The sequence below is a fragment of the Engraulis encrasicolus genome, chromosome 8 (genome assembly GCF_034702125.1).
Source record: "Engraulis encrasicolus isolate BLACKSEA-1 chromosome 8, IST_EnEncr_1.0, whole genome shotgun sequence".
Classification (NCBI taxonomy): Eukaryota; Metazoa; Chordata; class Actinopteri; order Clupeiformes; family Engraulidae; genus Engraulis; species Engraulis encrasicolus.
The window spans coordinates 682102-704887 of NC_085864.1; the positions used below are offsets into that span (position 1 = coordinate 682102).

Consider the following 22786-nt stretch of genomic DNA (forward strand, 5'->3'; position numbering starts at 1 on the left):
CTGGTCAAGGCACATTTCTTTCTTCTTCTTGGAGAAATTTATCTCCGTTGACGTCTGAGATTGGTGGGGAACTCTCGGTATTGTGGACATGGCGGGCGTAGTCTCCCGGGGGGCCAGTCCTGATGTCCTGGCTGGGGGTTCCGAGTGGCGGTTGGGTCCGCGGTTCCTTCGTCTTGCCAACAGGGTCAGTGGAATGCCTTACTGCACAGGCATGAGGCAGTGTCACTGAAGTGCAAAGGAAGGTATTCAGTGCAGTGCTCACCTGTGCTCAGTTGGGGGCACTGCACCCAGTTGTGGTGCGGAACGGCGCGTGGTCTGGATCATGGGCTCCATCGCCAGCAGTGGCAGTGTTCAGCGTGTTTGAGAGAGGGTGTGGGCTTGTGTAAAGTGGTATGTGTGAGAGTGCGTATATCACGTGTGTTTGTCTTTGCGTGCGTGTGTGTATGAGCGAGAAAAGAGAAAATGGGACTGAATTTTCACAGCAGCTTTTTATTTTATATCATTATCAAATGCCAGAATACGTTTTTTTGATTTGTATTATTTGTATTTGTATTACATTCCATCTGTTTGCTATGATATTAAATTGACTTTGGCTTTGTGTGATGTTTCATGTTTTATTATTTTTATTTTTTTGTGGTACAGAAACGCAGATAATATTTTTTCTGAAGTCTGAATCTTTGAGCTAGTCCATACACCACAGACTGGCATACCGTATTTATTTCCATTTTTAAAAAAATGCATATATTTGAAGGGAAAAGATAAAGCACAATATCAGGACACAGAACACTTAGATTTTTTTTTTCTTTTTTAAAAGTTTAAGGGTTGTTTTGAATCAACTTGGCATAGCAGAACTTTGATATACACAAACACACAAGAGCCTAGTTGGTCAATATTCATGTAATTAAAAAGATCCAATAACTGCATAGTCTAGGGTCTGACTGCACCACATGGAGTTTAAAAAGGTAGTGACTCTTAGTGGCCAAGCTTATGCATCCACTGCATATCACTTACCGTGTCAAATAACTTTTTCAGTACATTGTCGTCTCTGGTTTAATTGGCATGTCCCAGTCATTAATGTAATGCATGGCAAAGGATAAAATGTATTTGCTCAATCTAGTGGTTGTTTTGGGAGAAACAGGCCAAAAGGTTTACGGCACTACTATGGCTTTACCAAAAAACTAGACAGTTCATTTTTTGTCCTTCTATGGTTATAAACAATCAAGTTGGCTTTTTTTTCTCTTTTTTTATTAGATGGCCTGGTGTTGCATTTTCACGTTTGCTTGAGGATTCCGACTTAAAGGACCAGTTCAGTCCATTTCAACATGCAGTTATAATGCTCACACTACCCTGGACTTGTTAGTACCTGAGATTTTTTTTCTTCTTCAGCCTTTTCCGAGATCCTGGTCATTGTAATGAGGGAAGCGCTTTGTTTACATTTCAAAAAAACATTTTTATTTATTCCTAAAAACATCCAAAAGATTACACAACATCTGCAGACAACTAGCAAACAGCGTTACCTTTTGGGAAAATATTTGTAGTAGGCCTATGTTAATTTGGTTTTAAATGTAAACAAACGCTGCCCCCTTTAGAGTAGCTCATATCTCGGAAAGGGCTGAGCCGAAAAATGTGGCATCATCGGGTAACAAGTCAAGGGTAGTGTGAGCAATACAACAATGGGCAGTCATGGGTGAGCGGTTAGGGCGTCATACTTGCATCCCAGACGTTGCCGGTTCGACTCCCGACCCGCCAGGTTGGTGGGGGGAGTAATCAACCAGTGCTCTCCCCCATCCTCCTCCATGACTGAGGTACCCTGAGCATGGTACCAGAGAGAGTAGAGAGAGATAGACAGGTCATCAGCTGGGAAAATTAGGCCTTTCGTCCTACCGCACTTTTCTCTGTGGATTACTGACCAGAAGGCCTATTGGAAGAAATTAAAACATGGGGCCACGTCAATTTTTGCTCAGAATTCAATATGGCCGCCATTTTCCAAAATGACTTGTTTTCATGCATTATTACATTGTACTATAAGGTGATATTCATGAACGATTAACTACTTTCAGCACTATTCTGTCCTATTCCCTTACATACATGTTTACAAAGGTTGACTAAACTAAAACAAATGAAAATAAAAAGTTGGCCACCTTGCAATATCCAAAGGAAAGTGCTGAAAATAATGATTGAAATGCACATAGAGAGTCTATGGCTGGGAAAATTAGGCTTATTGTCCTGTCAGCGTTTTCACAGTGGATTGCAGACCAGAAGGCCTATTGAAAAAGATTAAAACTTGGGGCCATCTATGTCCTCCAAAATTCAAAAATTTCTTTCACACATTTTTCTCAATACTGTAAGGCCATAATTATCAATAAAGATTACCTATATTTTGGTTAAATTGTTCTATCCTCTCACAGACGTGAGTATAAAGGTTGACTAGAAAAAGGCATAAATATATCTTGCCACTTTGAAATATCCAAAGCAATGTTGTCAAATGATTGAATTTCACAAACACAGTGGACTGCTGAAAAAAGGCATATTGTCCTGCCAAACTGTGTGTGTGTGTGTGTGCGTGCGTGCGTGCGTGCGTGCGTGTGCGTGTGCGTGTGTGTGCGCGTGCGTGCGTGCGTGCGTGCGCGCGTGTGTGTGTGTGTATGTGTGTATGCGTTTGTATGTGTATGTGTATGTGTGTGTGCCTGAGTGCGCTTTTCTCAAGTGTGTGTGGTCAGTGTGCTTCTTTACATACACTGACATAGACACAGTAGACCGGGTGTGTGTGTGTTGGGGGGGGGCTTAGGTGGGGGGGTAGGGGGGACCGAATGATGTGGAGGAGCGGGGGATGAAGGGGGTGAGCGGGGGTAGGAGGGAAGAGTGGGGGGTGGGGGGGAATGAGTCGGATTGAATTAGGGGGTGGGTGGGCAGAATAGTTTGTGGGGGGAAGAGTGAGGTGGTGGGGGGGATAGTGTGGGGGGTTCAGGGGGGCAGAATGAGTCAGGGGGGGTGAGTGCGCGGGGCAGAATAGTGGGGGGTGAGTGAGGGGGCAGAGTAACATGGGGGGGATGAGTGAGGGGGTTGGGGGGCAGAAACGTGTGTGGGGCAGAATAGTGTGTGGGGGGGGATGAGTGAGGGGGTGGGGGAGGCAGAATAGTGTGTGGGGGAAAGACACTGTAGAGCAGGGGAAAGATGAACGGGGGATACGCGTGGGCACACACGCACCCACACTCACCCTTGCTTTATGCAAAAAAATGTAGGCCTGAAATACTTTTGGTCAGTAATCTAATGTGAAAAGTTTGGCAGGTCAGTAACCTTTTTTCAGCAGTCAACTGTGTATGTGTAATTCAATCATTTTCTGACAACAATCCTTAGGATATTTCAAAGGGGCAAGATATATATTTACATCATTCTGTTGCCAACCTTTGTACTCACGTCTGTAGATAGGAGATAGGACAGAATTTCTCTAAAAATAGGTTGTCTTTATTGATAATTATGGTCTTACAGTATTGAGAAAAATGTATGAAAGTCTGCCATTCTGAAAAACAGAGAACATTTTGAATTTTGGAGCACATTTGAGATGGCAACCAGCTGGTGAATCTTTTTCAATAGGCCTTCTGGTCTGTAATCCACTGTGAAAACCCTGACAGGACAATAGGTCTAATTTTCCCAGCCATAGACTCTGTATATGGATTTCAATCATAATTTTCAGCACTTTCCTTTGGATATTGCAAGCTGGCCAACTTTATTTTCATTTGTTTTAGTTTAGTCAACCTTTGTAAACATGTATGTAAGGAAATAGGACAGAATAGTGCTGAAAGTAGTTAATCGTTCATGAATATCACCTTATAGTACAATGTAATAATGCATGAAAACAAGTCATTTTGGAAAATGGCGGCCATATTGAATTCTGAGCAAAAATTGACGTGGCCCCATGTTTTAATTTCTTCCAATAGGCCTTCTGGTCAGTAATCCACAGAGAAAAGTGCAGTAGGACAAAAGGCCTAAATTTCCCAGCTGATGACCTGTCTAAGAGGTTCCATTGGCCCATTGTTTCCGGGTTCTATTATTGGGGGGGAAATCCCCCTTTAGGCAGACCTGAGGACTGTTCTATTCAATGCTATTCAATGACAATGGGAGTTGGAGTTTCCCAATGGGCTTTCACTTCACTTTCAACAGCATATTGAAATTGACTGAACTGGTCCTTTAACTGCAAAACAGTGTCCTCCTTAGAAATGCAGTCCTTGAGTGGTTCCTGTAGACACATGACAAACATGCATTTTCACAGTAGAGACAGGGCGTTAAAGATGCACTGTGTAAGCTTTTGGCCAGAGTAGGTATTGCAACTATGCTGCTCACTGAAACTGTGCTCCCTGTTGCCATATACAGTATTATCTTTTCATGACTATTTATGTACTAAGTAAGAAACTAATATTTACTATTATGACCAAAGTACAGCAAGTTTTCCCCAGTCATAATAGAGAGGTTAAGCCCAAAAAATAAGCCTTTGACTTCAAGTCATGATGCAAAGGTCCCCCTTTGGCATGGAAGTACCTTAGGGTCATACAAACAAATTTATCATAAGACACAAGTGAGATCACTCTTTTTTTCGGAAATAAACTTGTTTTTCAAAATGGCCACCAATGCATTTAAAATTCTCTATAGAGTCTATGGCTATGTCTCAAATGACGCACTTTTCTCAGTGCACTGAGGTCTTTAGTGCATAGTGCCGTGGAAAAATTTGAGCACTATGCACTGTGCCCTCGCTGGAAGTGACGGCTGAGCATGGCATTAGCTCGCCAAAATATGAGTTGGCTACTGTTTACAATGCACAGCGTCTGGTGCTTGTTGTCCTTTGGAGTGAAGGACATGGAAATACAATCACACAAACAATACTTTGGTTTGCATGAAAAGGTTGGTGTCCCATCAACATTACTTACAGAATTAAGAGACTGTTGACCAAACTCTTCTACTGAACTGACTGCCACATTTCCTCCGTGTCATAGTCAACATGGCCGCCGTTTAGTGTGTGCAGTGCACATCATTCAAGCACTGCATTTCCGCCATTGTAAGGGGATCATCCTGGCACTTTCAGTGGACTGGCTAAACTGAAATTTTCAGCGGGAGCGCCTTAGGCACTGAAAAACAGTGCACGAAGTGCACAAGTGCGGCATTTGAGACACGGCCTATAACTTTGTTTCTGTTATCGCTATGATGAGAAACTTGGTGTCAAATAATGCATTTTTGGGGTCAAGTAATCAAATAAAATATGCCTTGAGTAAAGAAAACAGTTTAGCCATAAAATGATAATTGGAGGTAAAATATGCGATTTTTTTATTTTTAAAATGTGTGCCAATAGCCAATTGCGTTCATACTGTATGTTACTAATAGTTAAATACATATCAAATGAGTGTTCAATTAGTGTATTGTAGTGAGTAGTAGGACAACAACAACTATGTTCACAGATTGAGGTAGGCATATCATACCTACAATAGTGATTAAAGCTCATAGCTTAGCGTCAAAATGGCTGCCAATGCAACAAAAAATCCCTATAGAGTCTATGGCTGAATCTCAAATGGTGCACTTGTGCACTTTAGTGTTCATGTTTCAGTGTGCATGTCGTATTAGTTACGCACTGAAACATAGTGCCCGAAGTGCACAAGTGCACCATTTGAGATTCAGCCTATAACTTTGCTTCTGTTATCACTATGATCATGGATTTGGTGTCAAAGTATACATTTTTGGGGTCAAGGAATTCAATAAAATATATCCCAAGTAAAGAAAAACAACAGTTTACCAATAACATGAAAATTGGAGGTAAATAAGGACATTTCAAATAAAGTAAATGTGTCATCAGAGGGACTTTACTTATCTCTTCCTTCAAAAAGTTTTGTTAGTGAAAGGGGCCCTATTATGCTTTTCCATGTCCACTACCCATTTAATGGGTTACACAGCATCTGTTGTATGTAAAAGCTTGGTGAAAGAGCAAGAAAAAGAAAAAGAAAAAAACATGAAGATTGTCAGCCAAGTAAAAACACGGCGCAAGGGACAAGTCCACCAAACAGACTTCACCCACATCATCATTATCATCAGCATCATCATCATCATGTGAACCATTAAATACACAGTGTCTCTTTTGTGGTGAGGTGGGCAACAAATAGGAACTGAGGAGGTCTGCCACCCTTGCCTTAAGGGAAAAGTAAAAGAATGTGCTCAGGCGGTTGGTGACGGGCATCTACTGGCTGAACTAGCTGCTGGTGACATGATTGCTATTGATATATCACAGTGCATACCTATCTAGACTAGAAAAGCAGAAACTGTTGAATGAGACTCAACTGAAAATAAAGCAATTCAGGTCATCTGAGCATATGTCCTCAGTGAGCTTGATAACATCGAGGGGTATCGCCCTCTATGACGAGCGCACTGCTAATTTGGGATTTCCAAACATGAAATGCAACACCACATGACTTCAGGAGTACCTATTGAACGGCTGATTCCTGACATCAGATCAGTACAAATAAATTGTGCCTGGTCCCTTGTGTTTGATGTTGACCGAAGCAAAGCTGTTGCTGACATGAAAAACATGGAGTGATGTCTCCATCATCTTCAAAGCAGCCAAAATCCTTCAACAAGAGTATCTCCCCATGAAGAATGCATTTACAGGTTCTTTTTCAACTTCTTGTGAAGCTCTTTCCATCCCTCCCATCCTGATATCATTCTAACACATGCTTCTTGATGGATCACAGGCATGCAAACTGGTCAGCGGTGAAAAAGGTGACAAGAGTGCGGCGGGGCGGCCAACATCCTAGATCCAGCTAAAAGGGGGGAGAAGCATGTGATATCCTTGCCACTTCACTACACAAGCATGGATCTAGATGTGTCTCTGCCACCTGATGAGGTCTTGTATGTTCGGACTGTGGTTCTTTGTATATTTTGGTGTGCTGACCGATACATGGTTTTAATTTTAATAGGCTATTGACCTTGATTGGCAATGCTTTTGTTCACTTGCACTGCCATGTCTTTGCAGTCTGTATTTATGGCTGTACAATTATCATTATTGATGATATATTGGCAGATTTTGGAAAGGCACATTTAGATTAGCTAATTGAAGTGCTCACATCTGTCAAGCTAAACATATGGTTCTTTCTATTATCCTACCTCCCTTTGCTTGTGGTCTCTTGATGATGTAGCAAGTTTAATGCAATATATCCCACAAATGCGCAGTTCAAAGGTCATTTTATCATTTGCAATTGGGATGTTGAATAGGAAAAATCCCCCAAAAGTTGTTGTGGCTAGTCTGACAGCGGAACTGTTATTGTTTTCTCCACAGATGGGGGCGTAGTGCAAAGCGCGAGACCACAAGCGCAGATCAAGGATGGGAGTTAGGATGATGGAGTGCAATGTACTGTATTTAATTCAGAACCTGTTATAAAGGCCACATTGCTTGATAAACTTTCTGACTTTCTGTCTTGTTTGTCTGTCTTGTGCAAAGTTTTAAGCCGAATTAATAAGTCCTGGTTTTATTTTTGAATGTCATAAAGTTTATTAAAAGTAACAGGCTATTTAGATGAGTGGATTTCAACTGAAATATAAACTTTATGAGAAATGCAGGCTGTAGTTTGGCCTAGTTGTGACCTGGTCTTTGTTCTTTTCAAAGATCAACTAGGCCAGAAATATGTTGCCCTCCTCACTCTAGGTTTAAATTTCGCTGTATATTTTGGTGGTTTTAACGTTAATAGGCTATTGTCCTTGATTGATGGTGCGTTTGTTCACCGGAATTTTGCACATGGTTGTACAACACCAACGTGCAGACATTGTTGCTTTCTTTGCCTGTGCAGCTGCCCTCATGACCTCCTCCAAGGTTGCCCTTCTGAGTGGATATTTTAGTGGATAAAGAGTTTGATGTGTCAGCCTATAGGCCTATATTTGAATATGAAAGAAAGTTGCCACTCAAAACGTTTAGTGTTTTTACAGTCAGCTATGACAAAAAAATCAGTCTTATTATAATACTACACCTAACAAAGAGGAAGCTGAAGTGGACACAGCATGGGTGGACACCAGGGACAGCGATATGCAGGGTTGGGGAATGGGGGACAGTGGCGCTCTTGCCCCTGGTTCCAGTGTCCTCCTGTAGTGGTGGTGGAGTGGGACCCTAACTTACCTAACTAACCTTAGCAGGCTGTAGGGGGGCCCTATCAGTGTTTTGTCCTGGGGCCCTGTGTGCAATTATTCTGCTAATGTTGGATACTACTGAGATCAAGACAGAGGATCTGTAGGGACCATGGACTTCCTGAGGAAGTACTGTTTTAAGACCGTTTTATTATTTTTGCAGAGTTCTGTAGATTTAAAAATAATTCGCCAATTGACCCCTTGTAACCACTTTGATGCATACTGGAGCAGCCATATTTATGTTTACTTATTCCAACCTTTGATGTTGTTGGTGTTAAGCCTTTGTGAAATGTTATTCCATCATCCTCAACGTATCGGCCTACTTTGATGATATAAAGTATAACCATGTGAGCATACTAAAAGAATAATAATTACATTATAAAACTCTTCTGATAATTTATAGGTCACTAAGCGGCTTAGGACACGAATATACTGTAGATATGCTAGAGCAATATCATCCTAATAAATGCTTTAGATCTTCAGAGTTTCCACTGGTTGTGCCAATAGGATCAAATCCAGACAATGAAATTGCATTTAGTCACTATACTGCCATTTGTATCTGTCTTTGTTAGTTATCTACTATCTATGATACAAAATATTTTTCATTTTCTACTCTTTAGCACATTGAATTACAGTTTTGTATGATAATGTGCTATATAAATCATATTGATTGATTCATTGATTGATAATAATAGCTTTTAAAGTGTATTGCGGTTGCTCTCCCATAATGTTTCAAGCATGTGCATGCAGTAGTTTGTGGTCAAAAATGTTCTCCACAAATGTTTCAGAAATTGGCGACAGCCTTTCCAGCTGTTGTCATGCTTGCCATAATAAATGAATGATTAAATCATAATAAATAAATAAATAAATATATCTTGTATTGCTGAGAGCACGCAAAATGACCCCCCCCCCCCAAAAAACAAAAAACAAAAAAAAAACAAAGCACACACATAGATGCAGTGAAATAAACTAGACAATGTTTAATTTACATTGATATACACAAGACCACAAAGGCTATGCAGCTAAAGGGCTTCCAGTGCGTATAGAGGAACACAAACTTCACATCGTTTATTTTTTCACAGTTCTGGTGTCCCATAGAAGAATCACTACCGTGTGTGTCTGTGTATGTATTTCACAGACACTTAAGTAGGCCGATAGTGTAAAAGGAAAAGTTGTTCAAACATGTCAGCAGTCAATCTGTGTGTGTGTGTGTGTGAAGGCACTTGACACTGTCTATCATTCAGCTCTTCGTTTTATTACTGGGGATCCATATAGCACTCATCATTGCCTGTTATATGATAAAGTTGGGTGGGCTCCACTTTCTCACAGAAGGGACATGCATTATTTTATTTTTATTTATAAGGCCCTCACTGGTAAACTCCCATTTTATATTTCATCTCTTTTAGTTTGGCACTCCAACCCATACCAAACCCGCAGCAGCAACTTTTTACTGGAGGTCCCTTATGCCCGCACTGAACTGGGTAAAACGGCTTTTAGTGTCTGTGGACCTTCAGTGTGGAATACCTTACAACAAAGGATGGGTCTTCAAGCCTTTGTGTCATTAGAACATTTTAAAGTAATACTGGGAAGTTTTTTATCACATACTTGTACTTGTTTTAACTCATAAGTTTTAATTCATAGTTTGTCTTAATTCTTACCTCTTATATGATTTATGTTGTATTGTGTATGTTGTGTATATATATGATTTTATTTGTGTAATTGTTTGTTTTACTCGACATCATTGTAAATGAGGGCTGGGCTCTCAATGATTCTTTGAGTTTAAATAAATTGAAATTAAATGAAATGTGTGTGTGTGTGTGTGTGTGTGTGTGTGTGTGTGTGTGTGTGTGTGTGTGTGTGTGTGTGTGTGTGTGTGTGTGTGTGTGTGTGTGTGTGTGTGTGTGTGTGTGTGTGTGTGTGTGTGTGTGTGTGTGTGTTTGCATGGGCGTGCACATGCACATGTCTGTTTGTGTGTACGTGTAAACATGTGCGTGCGAGTGGGGCTGTATCCATGAGCACCCTGCAGAGCATCCCCTTGTGATGTGTGTTTTTGGAGGGAAATGCACCTTATGCACATGCACATACACACACACCCACACATGTGTTTATCTCCCTTGGGAAAAGCACTCCAAATACACTTGTGTACCCCATGGATGTGTGTTGTTGAAGGGAAATACAACCCACATGCTTTTAAACTTTTTATTCCCCTTGGGTCTTCCACACAACCCTTAGCCCATTGGCCTGACTAGCTTACATAACTGCCGCCATCTGCAGCCATGACGCTAGTGTTGCTATGGTGTAACACTAACACACCAACAGATCAACTGACCAGCTATTCTAAACTATATACAACTGACCGGACAAGCAGGTGTTAGGCTAAGTGAAGGAATGTTTCTTTTTCTGTAAAATTTCCCACGATATACACCAGTAGCTCTTCTACAAATTTGAGGGCCGTAGGCAAAATATGGATATGGGGCCCTGCTTGAAATATTTGCTGGAATTTACCTTGGCAAAGCTGACTTTTGGGGACCTTACAGGGGGTGTATTTGTTGGGGCCTAGGCAATTGCCTAGTCCGCCTATATACAAAACTAGCTCTGCTATTTTACTTGGGCTTATACTTTTTAGTGAGGTAGAATTGTTACAAATAGCGTAAGATATGAGATTTAAACACATTGGTGGGTGTATGAGGAGAAAGAAAATGGATTGCATCTGCTATTCACAAAATGTTTTAGCATTTTATGTGTAATTTAATGGTAATTATGTGTGTGTGTGTGTGTGTGCGTGTGTGTGTGTGTGTGTGTGTGTGTGTGTGTGTGTGTGTGTGTGTGTGTGTGTGTCTGTGTGTGTGTGTGTGTGTGTGTGTGTGTGTGTGTGTGTGTGTGTGTGTGTGTGTGTGTGTGCACGTGCGTGCGTGCGTTCGTGCCTTTGTGCGTTCGTGTGTGAGTGTGTGCCTGCGTGCGTCTGTGTGTGTGGGTGTGGGTGTGTGTGTGTGTGTGTGTGAGAGAGAGAGAGAGAGAGAGAGTCTAGACGGCAGAATTGCACACCAACATGTAGGCCTATGTGAAGAAATGTGCATGTCTGTGCATGTGTGTGTGTGTGTCTGTCTGTCTGTCTGTCTGTCTGTCTGTCTGTCTGTCTGTCTGTGTGTGCTAAAAACCTGTTCTGTAGCCTATATCTTTCTTCAACACCAAATGCAACAGAAGCTGCCGCTCACTTCTGCTTTCCCCTTCAGCTGACTAGCAAAGTGAAACTGGCATGTGCAGCACTGTTGTGTCGATGCAACATCCAGACCCGCAGACAGCATGGGGACAAGGGGGTCAATTGTCCCAGGCCCAGGGAGATGGGGGCCCCACAATTGGACCTTCATTTAAATGACATGTTTGGCAGGGGGCCCCTTCAGATTTCTTTGTCCTGAGGACGGTCAAAGCAGTCACCGTTGGCATGTGGTGCCCCGTCCACACACTACAGTCAGCACATCCCTCCTTCCCTCCTTCCCTTCCTCCACTTCACTTCAATTTTCATTTCCCTTCTTTTTTTACTTTGGAATACTTGACATCCTCTACTTAGACCAGTTACACTTCCCTCTTTCTCTTTCTCTCTTTTTCACTGTTGTTCAGTATTTTCAGTGCTTTGTTCATGACGATACCCCCTGTTCTTCAGTAAGTTTCTCTGAGTGGCTAAGTCCCCATCAGTGAATCCCAACCCACCCTCTACACCTCACACATTATCAATGTAATCCCGTTGGTGGCATTACATTACATTACACTAGCTGACACTTTTATCCAAAGCAATGTCCATTGGGTGGTGGTAACCACATGACATGGCCGTGGATGGTGGCAGGACAGCCCCCTGTGCAGCCTTGAGTCCCTCTCAGTGTCCCACGAGTCTCTTGTTGTTTTGAATGTCCATCTACATCCCCACCCCTCCAGCCCCTCCTTCATTCAGAAATTACTAATACCAGATAAGGTGGTCTTGTGTTGTGGCAACGTGTGGCAACAGGTCATCCATGAGAGCTCAGCTTTGCCGTCTCCCTCCCTGATCCCCCTCCCATGCAGGTTATACATATACTTATATATCTACTTATATAGCCTACCAGCCCCATTGGTGGGGTGATGTTGAGGCCTCGCGTTGAACAGTTAAACATCCTCAATCACCTTGAGTCTTTCACAGAAGCCATCGCTAATATCCCCTTCCTCCTATTCACGAGTGTTGAGTCTTTCTTAGCCTGCACCCACCCACCCCACTCCACTCCCACCTCCCGTTCATTGCATTACATTACACTTAGCTGAAGCCTTAACCCATTGATGCTGGATGTTGCATCGCATTGGCCCTGGAGCCTGGAGCTGCATGACGCAACATTCAGGCTCATGAGATTTGAGACAATATTATTTAAAAACTTGTATGCTATGTTAGAGCTGAATGAACATATTCTAATGCAAGGTGAGGGTCTTGGCATTAAAATACAACTCATAGCATGTTTTTATGTGCTTCAGAGGCTAAGTTATTTAGGTTTTTATATGCTGAGGGCAACTTTTCTTAAAAAGGGGCTAGGCATTAAGCAGCCTTTTTGCAGGTGCTTTAGGCATCAATGGGTTAATCCAAAGCGACTTACAGTCTTTTTGTAAGAATAGGGTATTGGTTACAGGCCCTGGAGCAGTATGGGGTTAGGTGCCTTACTCAAGGTCATCTCAGCCATGGAGTGAAGTAGGGAGTGGAAAGATGGGAATCGAACTTGCACCCCTCTGATCTAAAGCCCATCTCCTTAACCTTTAGGCCACGGCTTCTGTTCATACATTGCTGACACTACCCCCGTTAGACACAGACCCTCGGCGTGCGGTGGCCTCCTGCCGCGGCCTCGTGGTCGCCCCGCGGTGGCAGCAGTCCGTGCGGTGCAGCAGCATCTCCCGGAAGGTGCGGCACATCAGGAAGTAGATGACGGGGTCCAGGCAGACGTTGAAGGCAGCCATGAAGAGCGTGGCCTCCTTGACCTGGAACAGCACGTAGCGGCTGTTGTCCGAGAAGCCGTAGTCCGGGTTCTGGCTGAGTGTGTAGGGCACACGGCATACGTGGTACGGCACAAAGCAGACAAAGAACACCGCCAGGAGGCTGAGGATGCTGCGGTTGGACTTGCGCCGCGCCGTCTGGCCCCCGACACCACCTCCGCCAATGGTGCCTCCACCGACACTGTTACAGCCAGTGCCACCATTGCGCAGACTGGTGCTGCGCAGGCGTCGGTAGGAGCGGTAGACACGGTGGGCAATGGAGGTGTAGCAGAAGGCCAGCAGCAGTAGCGTGGCCCAGAAGATGGCCACCACCAACAGGCTCGAGACGCGATGCCACGCCTTGCCCAGCTCACTCTTCAGCTTCATGCAGCTCCACTGGCTGTCGGGCGGCAGAGGCTTGTTGCTCAGGAAGGAGTTGGGCAGCATGCAGACCAGCAGGAGGGCCCACGCTAGCAGGGAGATGGCCTGCGCGCACCCGGGGTGGTGCAGCATCACCGAGCAGGAGGAGGACGAGGAGGAACAGGAGAAGGAGGTGTTGTTAGCTCTGAACGACGTGAGCGTCGCGGAGGAAGAGGACTTTGGGGCGGAGTAGGAGGAGGCGGTGTGTACGATCTTGACGTAGCGCTCCAGGCTGATGAGACCCATGAAGACAATGCCGGCATACATGCTCAAGTAGAAGAGCACGGCTGTGTAGCGGCATGTCACCACCTCCAGTGGGCGCCCTCCCAGCTTGGCCTCGCTCAGGACGCGCGGGGGAAAGGTGAGCAGCATCAGCAGGTCAGCCACCACCATATTCTTCAGGTAGACCACCAGTGCAGAGGAGCTGGGCATGCGGAAGAAGAGACAGGCTGCCAGGCCGTTGAGGACCAGGCCCAGCACGCAGATCAGCAGGTAGAGCGCCGGGAGCACCTGCCGTGTGAACACGCTGCTCAGGTCCGTCCGGTTGCTCGCGGCTACGGTGATGGTGGCAACGGTGACGTTGCTGACATCCATGCCTGGAGAAGGTAACACATAACATTACATTAAGTTAAATTTTATAATATTTTATTACATTATGTTTAGCAGACACATTTCTCCAAAGTGAAAGAAAAGATGGACATTTATCCCAAATTCCCATTACATATAGTCATATAGTAGGTGCAAAGTGAGGGGTGAATACAGAGTACAACACTGAACAAGTAAACAAAGTTAACATTTGGGTGGCAGTGCATTAGAGAGGGGTGAGTAGGCCTACACATGGGTATTGCATCATATAATGGTGAATTTGTACCTTGACAGGCATTTGATAAAGCTCATATATAGGCCTACCAAATGATACTTTTTACTAAATCATTTCAGTTGTGTAGGGTTGCAAACCGTCGCTTGAAATACGGAATCGCCCCATAAGTAAAAGTATGGGTTCTGTATTGAGCTGAAACGGAACACGAGACATTAAAATAAAATGCAGGAAATTACATCTAAGAAATAGATTTTTTTTCTGGGGGGAAGATCCCCAGACCCCCGCCAAAATGAACTGTCTCATATCATATTAATTGACATTTGCCACCTCTAGTTGCACCATAAAGGACATTGAAATTACGAAATCAATGAAATTATTCCTGCAAAGGACTATCAGTATTGCATTGCTTACATATTCAACACACTTTTAAAACATACTGATAAGATAAGGGGGAAGTACTGAAAACTAAACCTCTTGGTTTAAGTTTTTTTTTGTGTGATTATGAGTTTGACACCCTGGTCTGAAACCAATTAACCAAACCCAAGCATTTGCAAGTAACAGTGCATGTACATATCAACGATAATAATGAAAAAAAAACTACAGTAGCAATACCATGTATGTACATTATGTATTTTGTTGGCAGTCTGAGAAAGGCCATGTTTTTCACTTCGGCGTACAGTGACATTGCTCAGGAGAATTACTGCCACTTAAACTGGTGGACAGCTAATTTATTGCCTAAGAAATAGCACAGGAAAGGTCAAGAAGCAACTAAATGTAGGTTTTAAAATACTTCTCGGGTACTATTTAAGTCTTGTATCTTCTACGCACAACCACATTTGACCAATGCCACAAACCAATGACCCGAGTCTAATCACATTGTTATTGGGTGCGTGTAGTGAAAGTGATGCATTAGGATCAACAGGCTAGACAAATATCACTACGTAAGAGTTGGGCCAAAACCTCATTAAAAAAGCTCACAAACGTCAGCACAAACCTTTAGAGTAGATGGGTGGATGAGACAGGGATGTTTGGTTGACCCGAAGTCTCGAAAGTATCCCTCGGGGGCAATATTCCTCTCTTTCCTCCTCTCTCCCTCCCCTTCTGCCTCTCCTCAGCTGTCAGCTGTCTGAAGTGCTGTGTAGTCCTCCGATCTACTTCACTTAAACCTCCAGTGGCAGTGAAATGTAACTTATGAGACAACTCCACCACCACCAGTGAGTAAGTGTGTAAAATACATTTTTTAAGCCCAAACAATATTATTTAACTATTAGACTAATATTAGTTTCTTGTAATAATATCTTCTCATTGGTATCCCAATAAACACTTTCTCTTAGTGTCTCTCAGTGTCCTCTCCTCTCAGCAGCTCTCTCATCTGGTCTTAAAATCAGTTGCTTATATCTGCTCAATAACCCCCCTCCCTCTATTGCACATTCTCATCCTCTCTTACACACGATCCTCTCTCCTCCCTCTCCCCTCCCTCCCTCTCTCTCTCTCTCTCTCTCTCTCTCTCTCTCTCTCTCTCTCTCTCTCTCTCTCTCTCTCTCTCTCTCTCTCTCTCTCTCTCTCTCTCTCTCTCTCTCTCTCTCTCTTTATCTGCACCCATCGGACAGGAAAAAGAAACATGTTCTCTTTCCTCTCAGTCTTCCGTTTCTGTTTCAGAAAAAAATGTTGACCACATGCTACAGCTCACTCCTCGTATGCCCTGTGCAGAGTTACATTCTGAGCATTAGACACACCACACATTTAAAAAGTTAGTGCTGATTCAGCACTAAGAGAGTTTTAACATGTAGAGTGTAGAGTGTACTTGGTCCCAGAGTACTCACTACATGATGAATTAATAGTGCAGGAATCACCCTATAGACCTATGTGTATAGGTTGTAAAGTGGTTTGGCTTTAGGTTGTGGTTAGCTATATGTTGCTCTACATGACTTTTATTTTCTATATGTTACTTTGCACTTCCATTCAAAAAGATGATTTTTGTTTTCAAAAGAAAACACATCTTGGAAATGTTACCTTTTTTCAATGGATTTCATTACTTTCATTTTCTGGTTGATGACCTTCCCTTTTTTAAATTAGTCATACGTGCTCACCTGTTATCTTTGTTCTTGCGGCAAGAACTTCTTGTAATGCTGTTTATTTTCCTGTACCCTACACGCAGTTGCAATATATTGGCAGCCCTGATGCTATGGGCCACAGCATGTTACAGTTTAGTATTTTGTTCTCAGAAGGTTTGTGACATTACACCAGATTTTTTGTGGTCAAACCCTTGACAGGATATTCTCAACAGCAATCATCTCTTGACTGCTCAGCTGGTGTGTGAAATTCATGGGAAGTTTCTTTTTCCTTAAGTGAGAAGACGTTTTGAGGTTTGACCATTGACTTACAGTTTATAGTCATTGAGGAGTCATCTGTTGTCATTTACAGTTTGTGGTTGGAGCAGTGTGTTGATTGAAATTGCGTCTTAAGCTTGCCTTTCCTCCAGCCAGATGATTCTTCTTGACAGCTTTATTGTAACCGGTTACCCTAATGTATACCTACATTTAAAACAATTTAGTGTAACAAGAGGCTGTGCATATAAGCTATTAACAGAAAGGTTATATGCCTGCAAGGAAATGGAAAGGGAAACTACTTAGCTGAAAGGCTCTGTCTGAATGACTCACAGGCATGCACAGATAGGGACACGGTGGTGCTAAAGCACTTGCCCCTTTGCCCTACAGGGCAAGCAAATCCCCCCTTTGACAGTTTTTTTTGTATAATGTAGCCTACTGTGGTACTATACTGTGGTAATATAATATAATACAATACAATACAATATATAATATAATATAATATAATATAATATAATATAATATAATATAATATAATATAATATAATATAATATAATATAATATAATATAATATAATATAATAGGCCTAAAATAGCCTATAATATAACATAAATGTCCCACATGCCAATGCCAGTAGTCCATTCCCTCTGTAGTGTGGCAATAACTAGGGTGTAGGCTAAAGGCTGACAGTGAAGAACCTCACTCACCCAGGTCATGGTTGTGAAAAGAGTTTATTTGTACCGTAAGTAACTGGACTTCTTTATTTGTTTGGAGCTTGAAGAAAGGCAATGTGCCGTTCTGCAGAAACTGGAGACAGTCTTACAGGTACACAATTTTGCAGTAAGGAGGATTTAAAAAATCAACTCAGGGAAAAAAGCAGAAGGAAGTAGAATGGAGGGACTTGAGGGGTCATCACCAGTGAAACAACTTTTTTTTATCAAGCCAAGGAAATCAAGTTAGAGAGGAATTATTACTTATGAATATGAATAACTAGGCCTACTTATAATTATCAGTAACTTGCGTTACAGTCATCACATTTTTTTATTATTATTATTTATTTCAACTGTCAACTGGGTTACTTTTAATAAAGTCTACTAGAAGTAGGCCTAGTGCTATTCTGATATGGATCAGCACCCCTGAAATGCATTATTTAATTTTCTTTCACTGCCCCAAGGTTTGGTGACAAGGTTTGCCATAACAACATTCCTTGCTTTATTAAGTCTGATCATCATTTCAAATATGGTCAAGCATATCGCAAAATTAAGTCATGATTTATGTGCCTTTATCATAACTCGCACTCAAGTTGTCAACATAGTCCACAATATTATATCGTTCTTGGTTGAGATGATATATGTAGCCTACATTAATGAGAGTATGTACTCTCTCATTGGTGTACATAATCCATGCCTGATAAGTAGCCTACTCTTATTAAGAAGCCCAGGTGGAGCAGTGCAAGTGAACTGTTTTGTGGTCTAACTCTGGGGGTCAACATGTTCCATGCATTGTTGAGAAATGTAATGAATAAATTAGTTATGACGCCCAAATCTATAGTGCATTATGGGCGCATTTATAACAACTTATAATGTGCATCATAATTAATCATAGTGCATTAGGGGTGGGCGATATGGCAAAAATGTTGTATCACGATATTTTAACATGAAATCACGATTTCGATTTTTTATCACGATCTTCCATCCAAAAAATAAAAACAACTTTCATATACTTGCAATTTGTAATTTGCAGTCAATAAAATGTTAACACACTGATGACACTCTCATAAAGTGTACAATTGGAATACAATAATGTAAAGAATAAAGTGAAGACAACAACAAAAGTGAGAAAACGTCACTCTGATACTGATAATAAACATCCTCACGGCAAGACGATCTATACGATTTCTCCACTTTGGCAGATTCGAGACGATCTTTTACTCAATATCGCGATTCACGATTTAATATCGTCATATCGCCCACCCGTGCATCATGACAGTTATAATGTATTATAAGCCTCTTCACTTCCTGTAGTTTATAATCATTCTTGAGCACTCAAAACACCCTAAGATTTATAATGCGTTATAAGCTTTATAGTTATTCATGACTGTTGATATACTCCATCATGAAGCATTATGAGTGTAGTCATAATGATGCGCATTATAAGCTGTTATAAATGTGTTCATAATGCACTAATAGATATGGGCTTCATAGAAAGTGTTACCTATAAATGTATCTGTAGATGGGACGGTTCATGTAATCAAATTATTATGCTCTCAAATGCTGCGCTTTGTGCGATGGGTTACCAGTCATTCATATGGAAACACTGGTACAAGTGTCTTTTATAAGTGTGTTCCTGTTGGTCTCTATGTATTGTCTACTGTGTTTTGAATTTTGAAAGCGGACATTGAGTCTGGAAATAAAGTTGTTGATGGTGGTGGTGATGATGATGATGATGATGATGATGGTGATGATGATGATGATGATGATGATGATGATGATGATTAAATACCCTTCTTCATTAGGTGTCCTCAGCCCAAAAGTCCCCAGCCCCTGCTATTAATCAGTGACCAAGAGGTGTACTGGAGTCACAAGACCCTGGGGATGACAGTACAAATCCCCACATCCACCCCCATCCCTACACCCACACCCCAGCCAATCAAAATAATGCTTAGGGCCCTGTTGGTGTCAGAGAGAGAGAGAGAGAGAGAGAGAGAGAGAGAGAGAGAGAGAGAGAGAGAGAGAGAGAGAGAGAGAGAGAGAGAGAGAGAGAGAGAGAGAGAGAGAGAGAGAGAGAGAGAGAGAGAGGAAAAGGGTCGGGGAGGAAAAGAGAAGAGGAGCGTCAGGAAGGACATGAGTGAGTGGAGTGGCGGAGGGGAGAGAGAGAGACAAGAGGAAATGAATGAGTCAAAACAAGGAGGCTAAAAGAGGATGGAGGGGTAGAAGTCTGTGTGAAGAAATAGTAAGCAAACATGCATGCCCAGCAGCAAACGGAACATGGTCCGCACAATACCGTTTACCGTTCTTCTGAATGGCTTTGGTGCATTTCTCAAATCTCTCGTATAATTTGAAAAAAATCACATGCATTTAACGAAACAACTCAAACAAACAGCAAAAAATATTTCAAATGTCAAACATGGTTTAGGTTTGATGACAAATGCTGTAAATCAGACTTTATGTAATGTGTAAGCATTTAGCATTTAGCATTTGGATTTAGAGTCTGACTAATGTAGCCTATTGACAGGCATTGTTATACTTTAACTCGTCTTACAGGCCTATGAGGAAAAATATAGAATTGTAAAGCAAAATAAATTTGAGAAAAAACACTGACATGACAGTATTCCACTAAAATCTTACAATTAGACTATATACAATGCATACAAGACATTTTACCTGGGGCATACAGCAATTATACAGGGTAAGGCATACAATAATGTGATTGAGTACAATGCCTATTGTTATATGATTTATAGTTGGGCCTATAACATCTCTCTATGAACTGTTATTTCGCTTTACTGCCTTTCATTAGAGAAAGACAAGATTTACCTGAGAGCAATTTACCAATTCATATCATATTTACAGACAAAAATGTAATGATATTTCTTACAGCAGCACATTATAATAGCTTGGTAAATCATTCTGCATGTCAAGAATTGATCTAGAGGTCTTTTATTCCACAGGTTATTGGCCTTTTTAACAGAGTAAACAAAAATGTAGGCTTCATCTTGATCTTGCACCCTGTTTCAGCAGGCCTGAGCAGGGATTGCACTTGTGTAGTTTTTTCGGCCGATACCGATATCCGATATTGATATTGCGGTTTTGGCCGATAACCGATATTAACCGATACCAATGTTTTTCTTTTGTTTTTTTAAAAAGAGATGGCAATGATGCAAACAAACATAATTTTGAATGTCCTCTTATTTCCAAAAACACTTTTTATCTCCCTGTGATAAAATTAGATAAAAAATAGAGACAAATTGGAAGACAAACATTGAAAGTCACCGTCAAGTCCAATCTTTTAGAACCGTAACATATTAAAAAAAACATTGGCGTTAACATCGGCCCAGTTTTACCCATCGGACCGATGTCCGATGTGTTGAGAAATGTCAAATATCGGCCGATACCGATACATCTGGCCGATACATCGTGCATCCTTATGTCATGTATTTATTGATTTTACCTGTTGCTGATTTTGCACTTACCCTATGCTATAGGAATACTATGGAATAGACTGAGACTGCTGATGATTGATGATGGTTAAATACCTGTCTATCAGGGTCATAACGAGACATTTTCAAATACCGAGGTAAAATATGGCGTGCTGTACTGCATACTGTGAGTTACATTTAGAATGCTTCGAACTCTTTATTCAAACTCTTAAGTTTGTTTTCATTAATCACTGCCTTGAGGATAAATGGGGGTGGCATATACAGACTGAATTTATCCTTGTTGATCATATATTGATTTTCATCACAGATAAATGTTCCAATTCTGAAAAAATGACTGAGGACATGACCTCTGTGTCCTCAATGGTAGTTACCGCCATGCTGTCTATGTCCAATGTCCATGTCAATTATTTGTCATGTTTTGGTACAAGGTGTGTTTTGGGGTAAATGTTGAAGGGGGTGGGCTGGGGAGGGATCTGTTTGTATGTATTGACTGTCCTCATGTCTAATGTGCCACTTACTAGAAGAAATTTCCCTAATGGGGGACAATAAAGACACTACTACTACTACTACTACTACTACTAGAGCCTATATGTTTTTCTGGTGTGAGACAGTTTCATAGATTCAGTGATAAAGTACAAAGCGGATTCCAAAAAAGTTGGGACACTTTGTATTTTGTGAATAAAATCAAAATTGTGTCATTTTCAAAACATTCAATATGTTAATAAGGTAGAATATCATATACAGATAACATATCAGTTGTTAAAGTCAAACAGAATTATTGTTTTGAGGTAATAATGTGGTCATTTAAAATTTCACCCTTGCAACAAATCCCAAAAAAGTTGGGACAGGGCCAATAAAATGTTTTTTTATAGTGTATAAGACTAAACACAACACAAGGGATGAGACTGAACAGTTAAATACTTTGACTGATGGCATAATTTTATTCAAAAATTAAATATTTTGATGTACGAGACATGATTTCAGCAGCTCAACTGATAGGTGTGTTCTTCAACTTGTTTACCTTTTTGTTATGCTTAATATGTGGCATATCCTGACTGCAAGAAAACAATTTTGTGACCTGTTTACTCTTATGATGGAACCACTCTGTTGGAACATAGAGATTGAAATTTGCCACCGTTATGGGGCAATATCTAAAGGCGGTGCTCCAAAATATAATGCCTTGGTAGCTATGTATGCTGTTTGAAGTCTGTATATATCATTCAACATTCATTTTAATTCTCTACATGAGCAAGAAGACCATAACCAAGGCACCTCTGCACCCCCTTACCGTCATATATGCTCTCTTTCAGACTGACCACTAAATCAAGCTGAAGTATTCATTTTCTATATAGCCTGGAGGGTGCATGACTCCAAGATTTTAAAAAAGGATGAAATATTTTCCATTCTGTAATCAGAGGACAGGTTCACATGTCTCCTAGGTCCATCTAGAATGAGCTTTTCCGCATGCAACACTGTTTAATGTCTGCATCGTGTGCATTAATCAAGTGTTGTGTTTATGGTCATTTTTTCGAGAGCTGTCATTGTTGGAGTGTCATAGTTTGCTTATTGACGACGAGTATGCCATGATTACACAGAGCTCTATATTACGGAAATAGGCCTTATATGCCTGCAATTTGGATAATTCAATCTTTCTGTGTAATAGATAAGTAATTAGCCCCTCAAACTCTTCGCTTCTGAGCGCCACAGCCTCTCTGTGATGGTATTTTATTTGTGCATGCATGTTGGCAGTCAATATAGTTCCTTTTAAAATATTCTTCCTTGTGTTATTTTTAGAATTATCCAACTATTACAACATGTTTTGGCCCTGTCCCAACTTTTTTGAGATTTGTTGCATGGGTCAAATTTTAAATGATAACATAATTACCTCAAAACAATAATTCTGCTTGACTTTAACAACTGATATC

At 41.3% G+C, this 22786-nt stretch overlaps 1 protein-coding gene across 1 annotated transcript; it reads right to left on the bottom strand.

Annotated features, from left to right (window-relative positions):
• Window positions 1-12604: 12604 nt before the first annotated feature.
• On the bottom strand, window positions 12605-15727 carry LOC134453445 (P2Y purinoceptor 14). The gene is made up of 2 exons (XM_063204254.1): window positions 15369-15727; window positions 12605-14150 (listed from the first exon to the last, which is right to left on the bottom strand). The coding sequence occupies exon 2, from the start codon at window positions 14146-14148 to the stop codon at window positions 12940-12942; it is 1209 nt and encodes a 402-aa protein (XP_063060324.1). The 5' UTR covers window positions 14149-14150; window positions 15369-15727; the 3' UTR covers window positions 12605-12939.
• Window positions 15728-22786: the final 7059 nt, after the last annotated feature.

Excerpts from the sequence above, each read along its gene's own strand:
- LOC134453445 (XM_063204254.1), bottom strand. The coding sequence starts at position 14,148 with ATGGATGTCAGCAACGTCACCGTTGCCACCATCACCGTAGCCGCGAGC.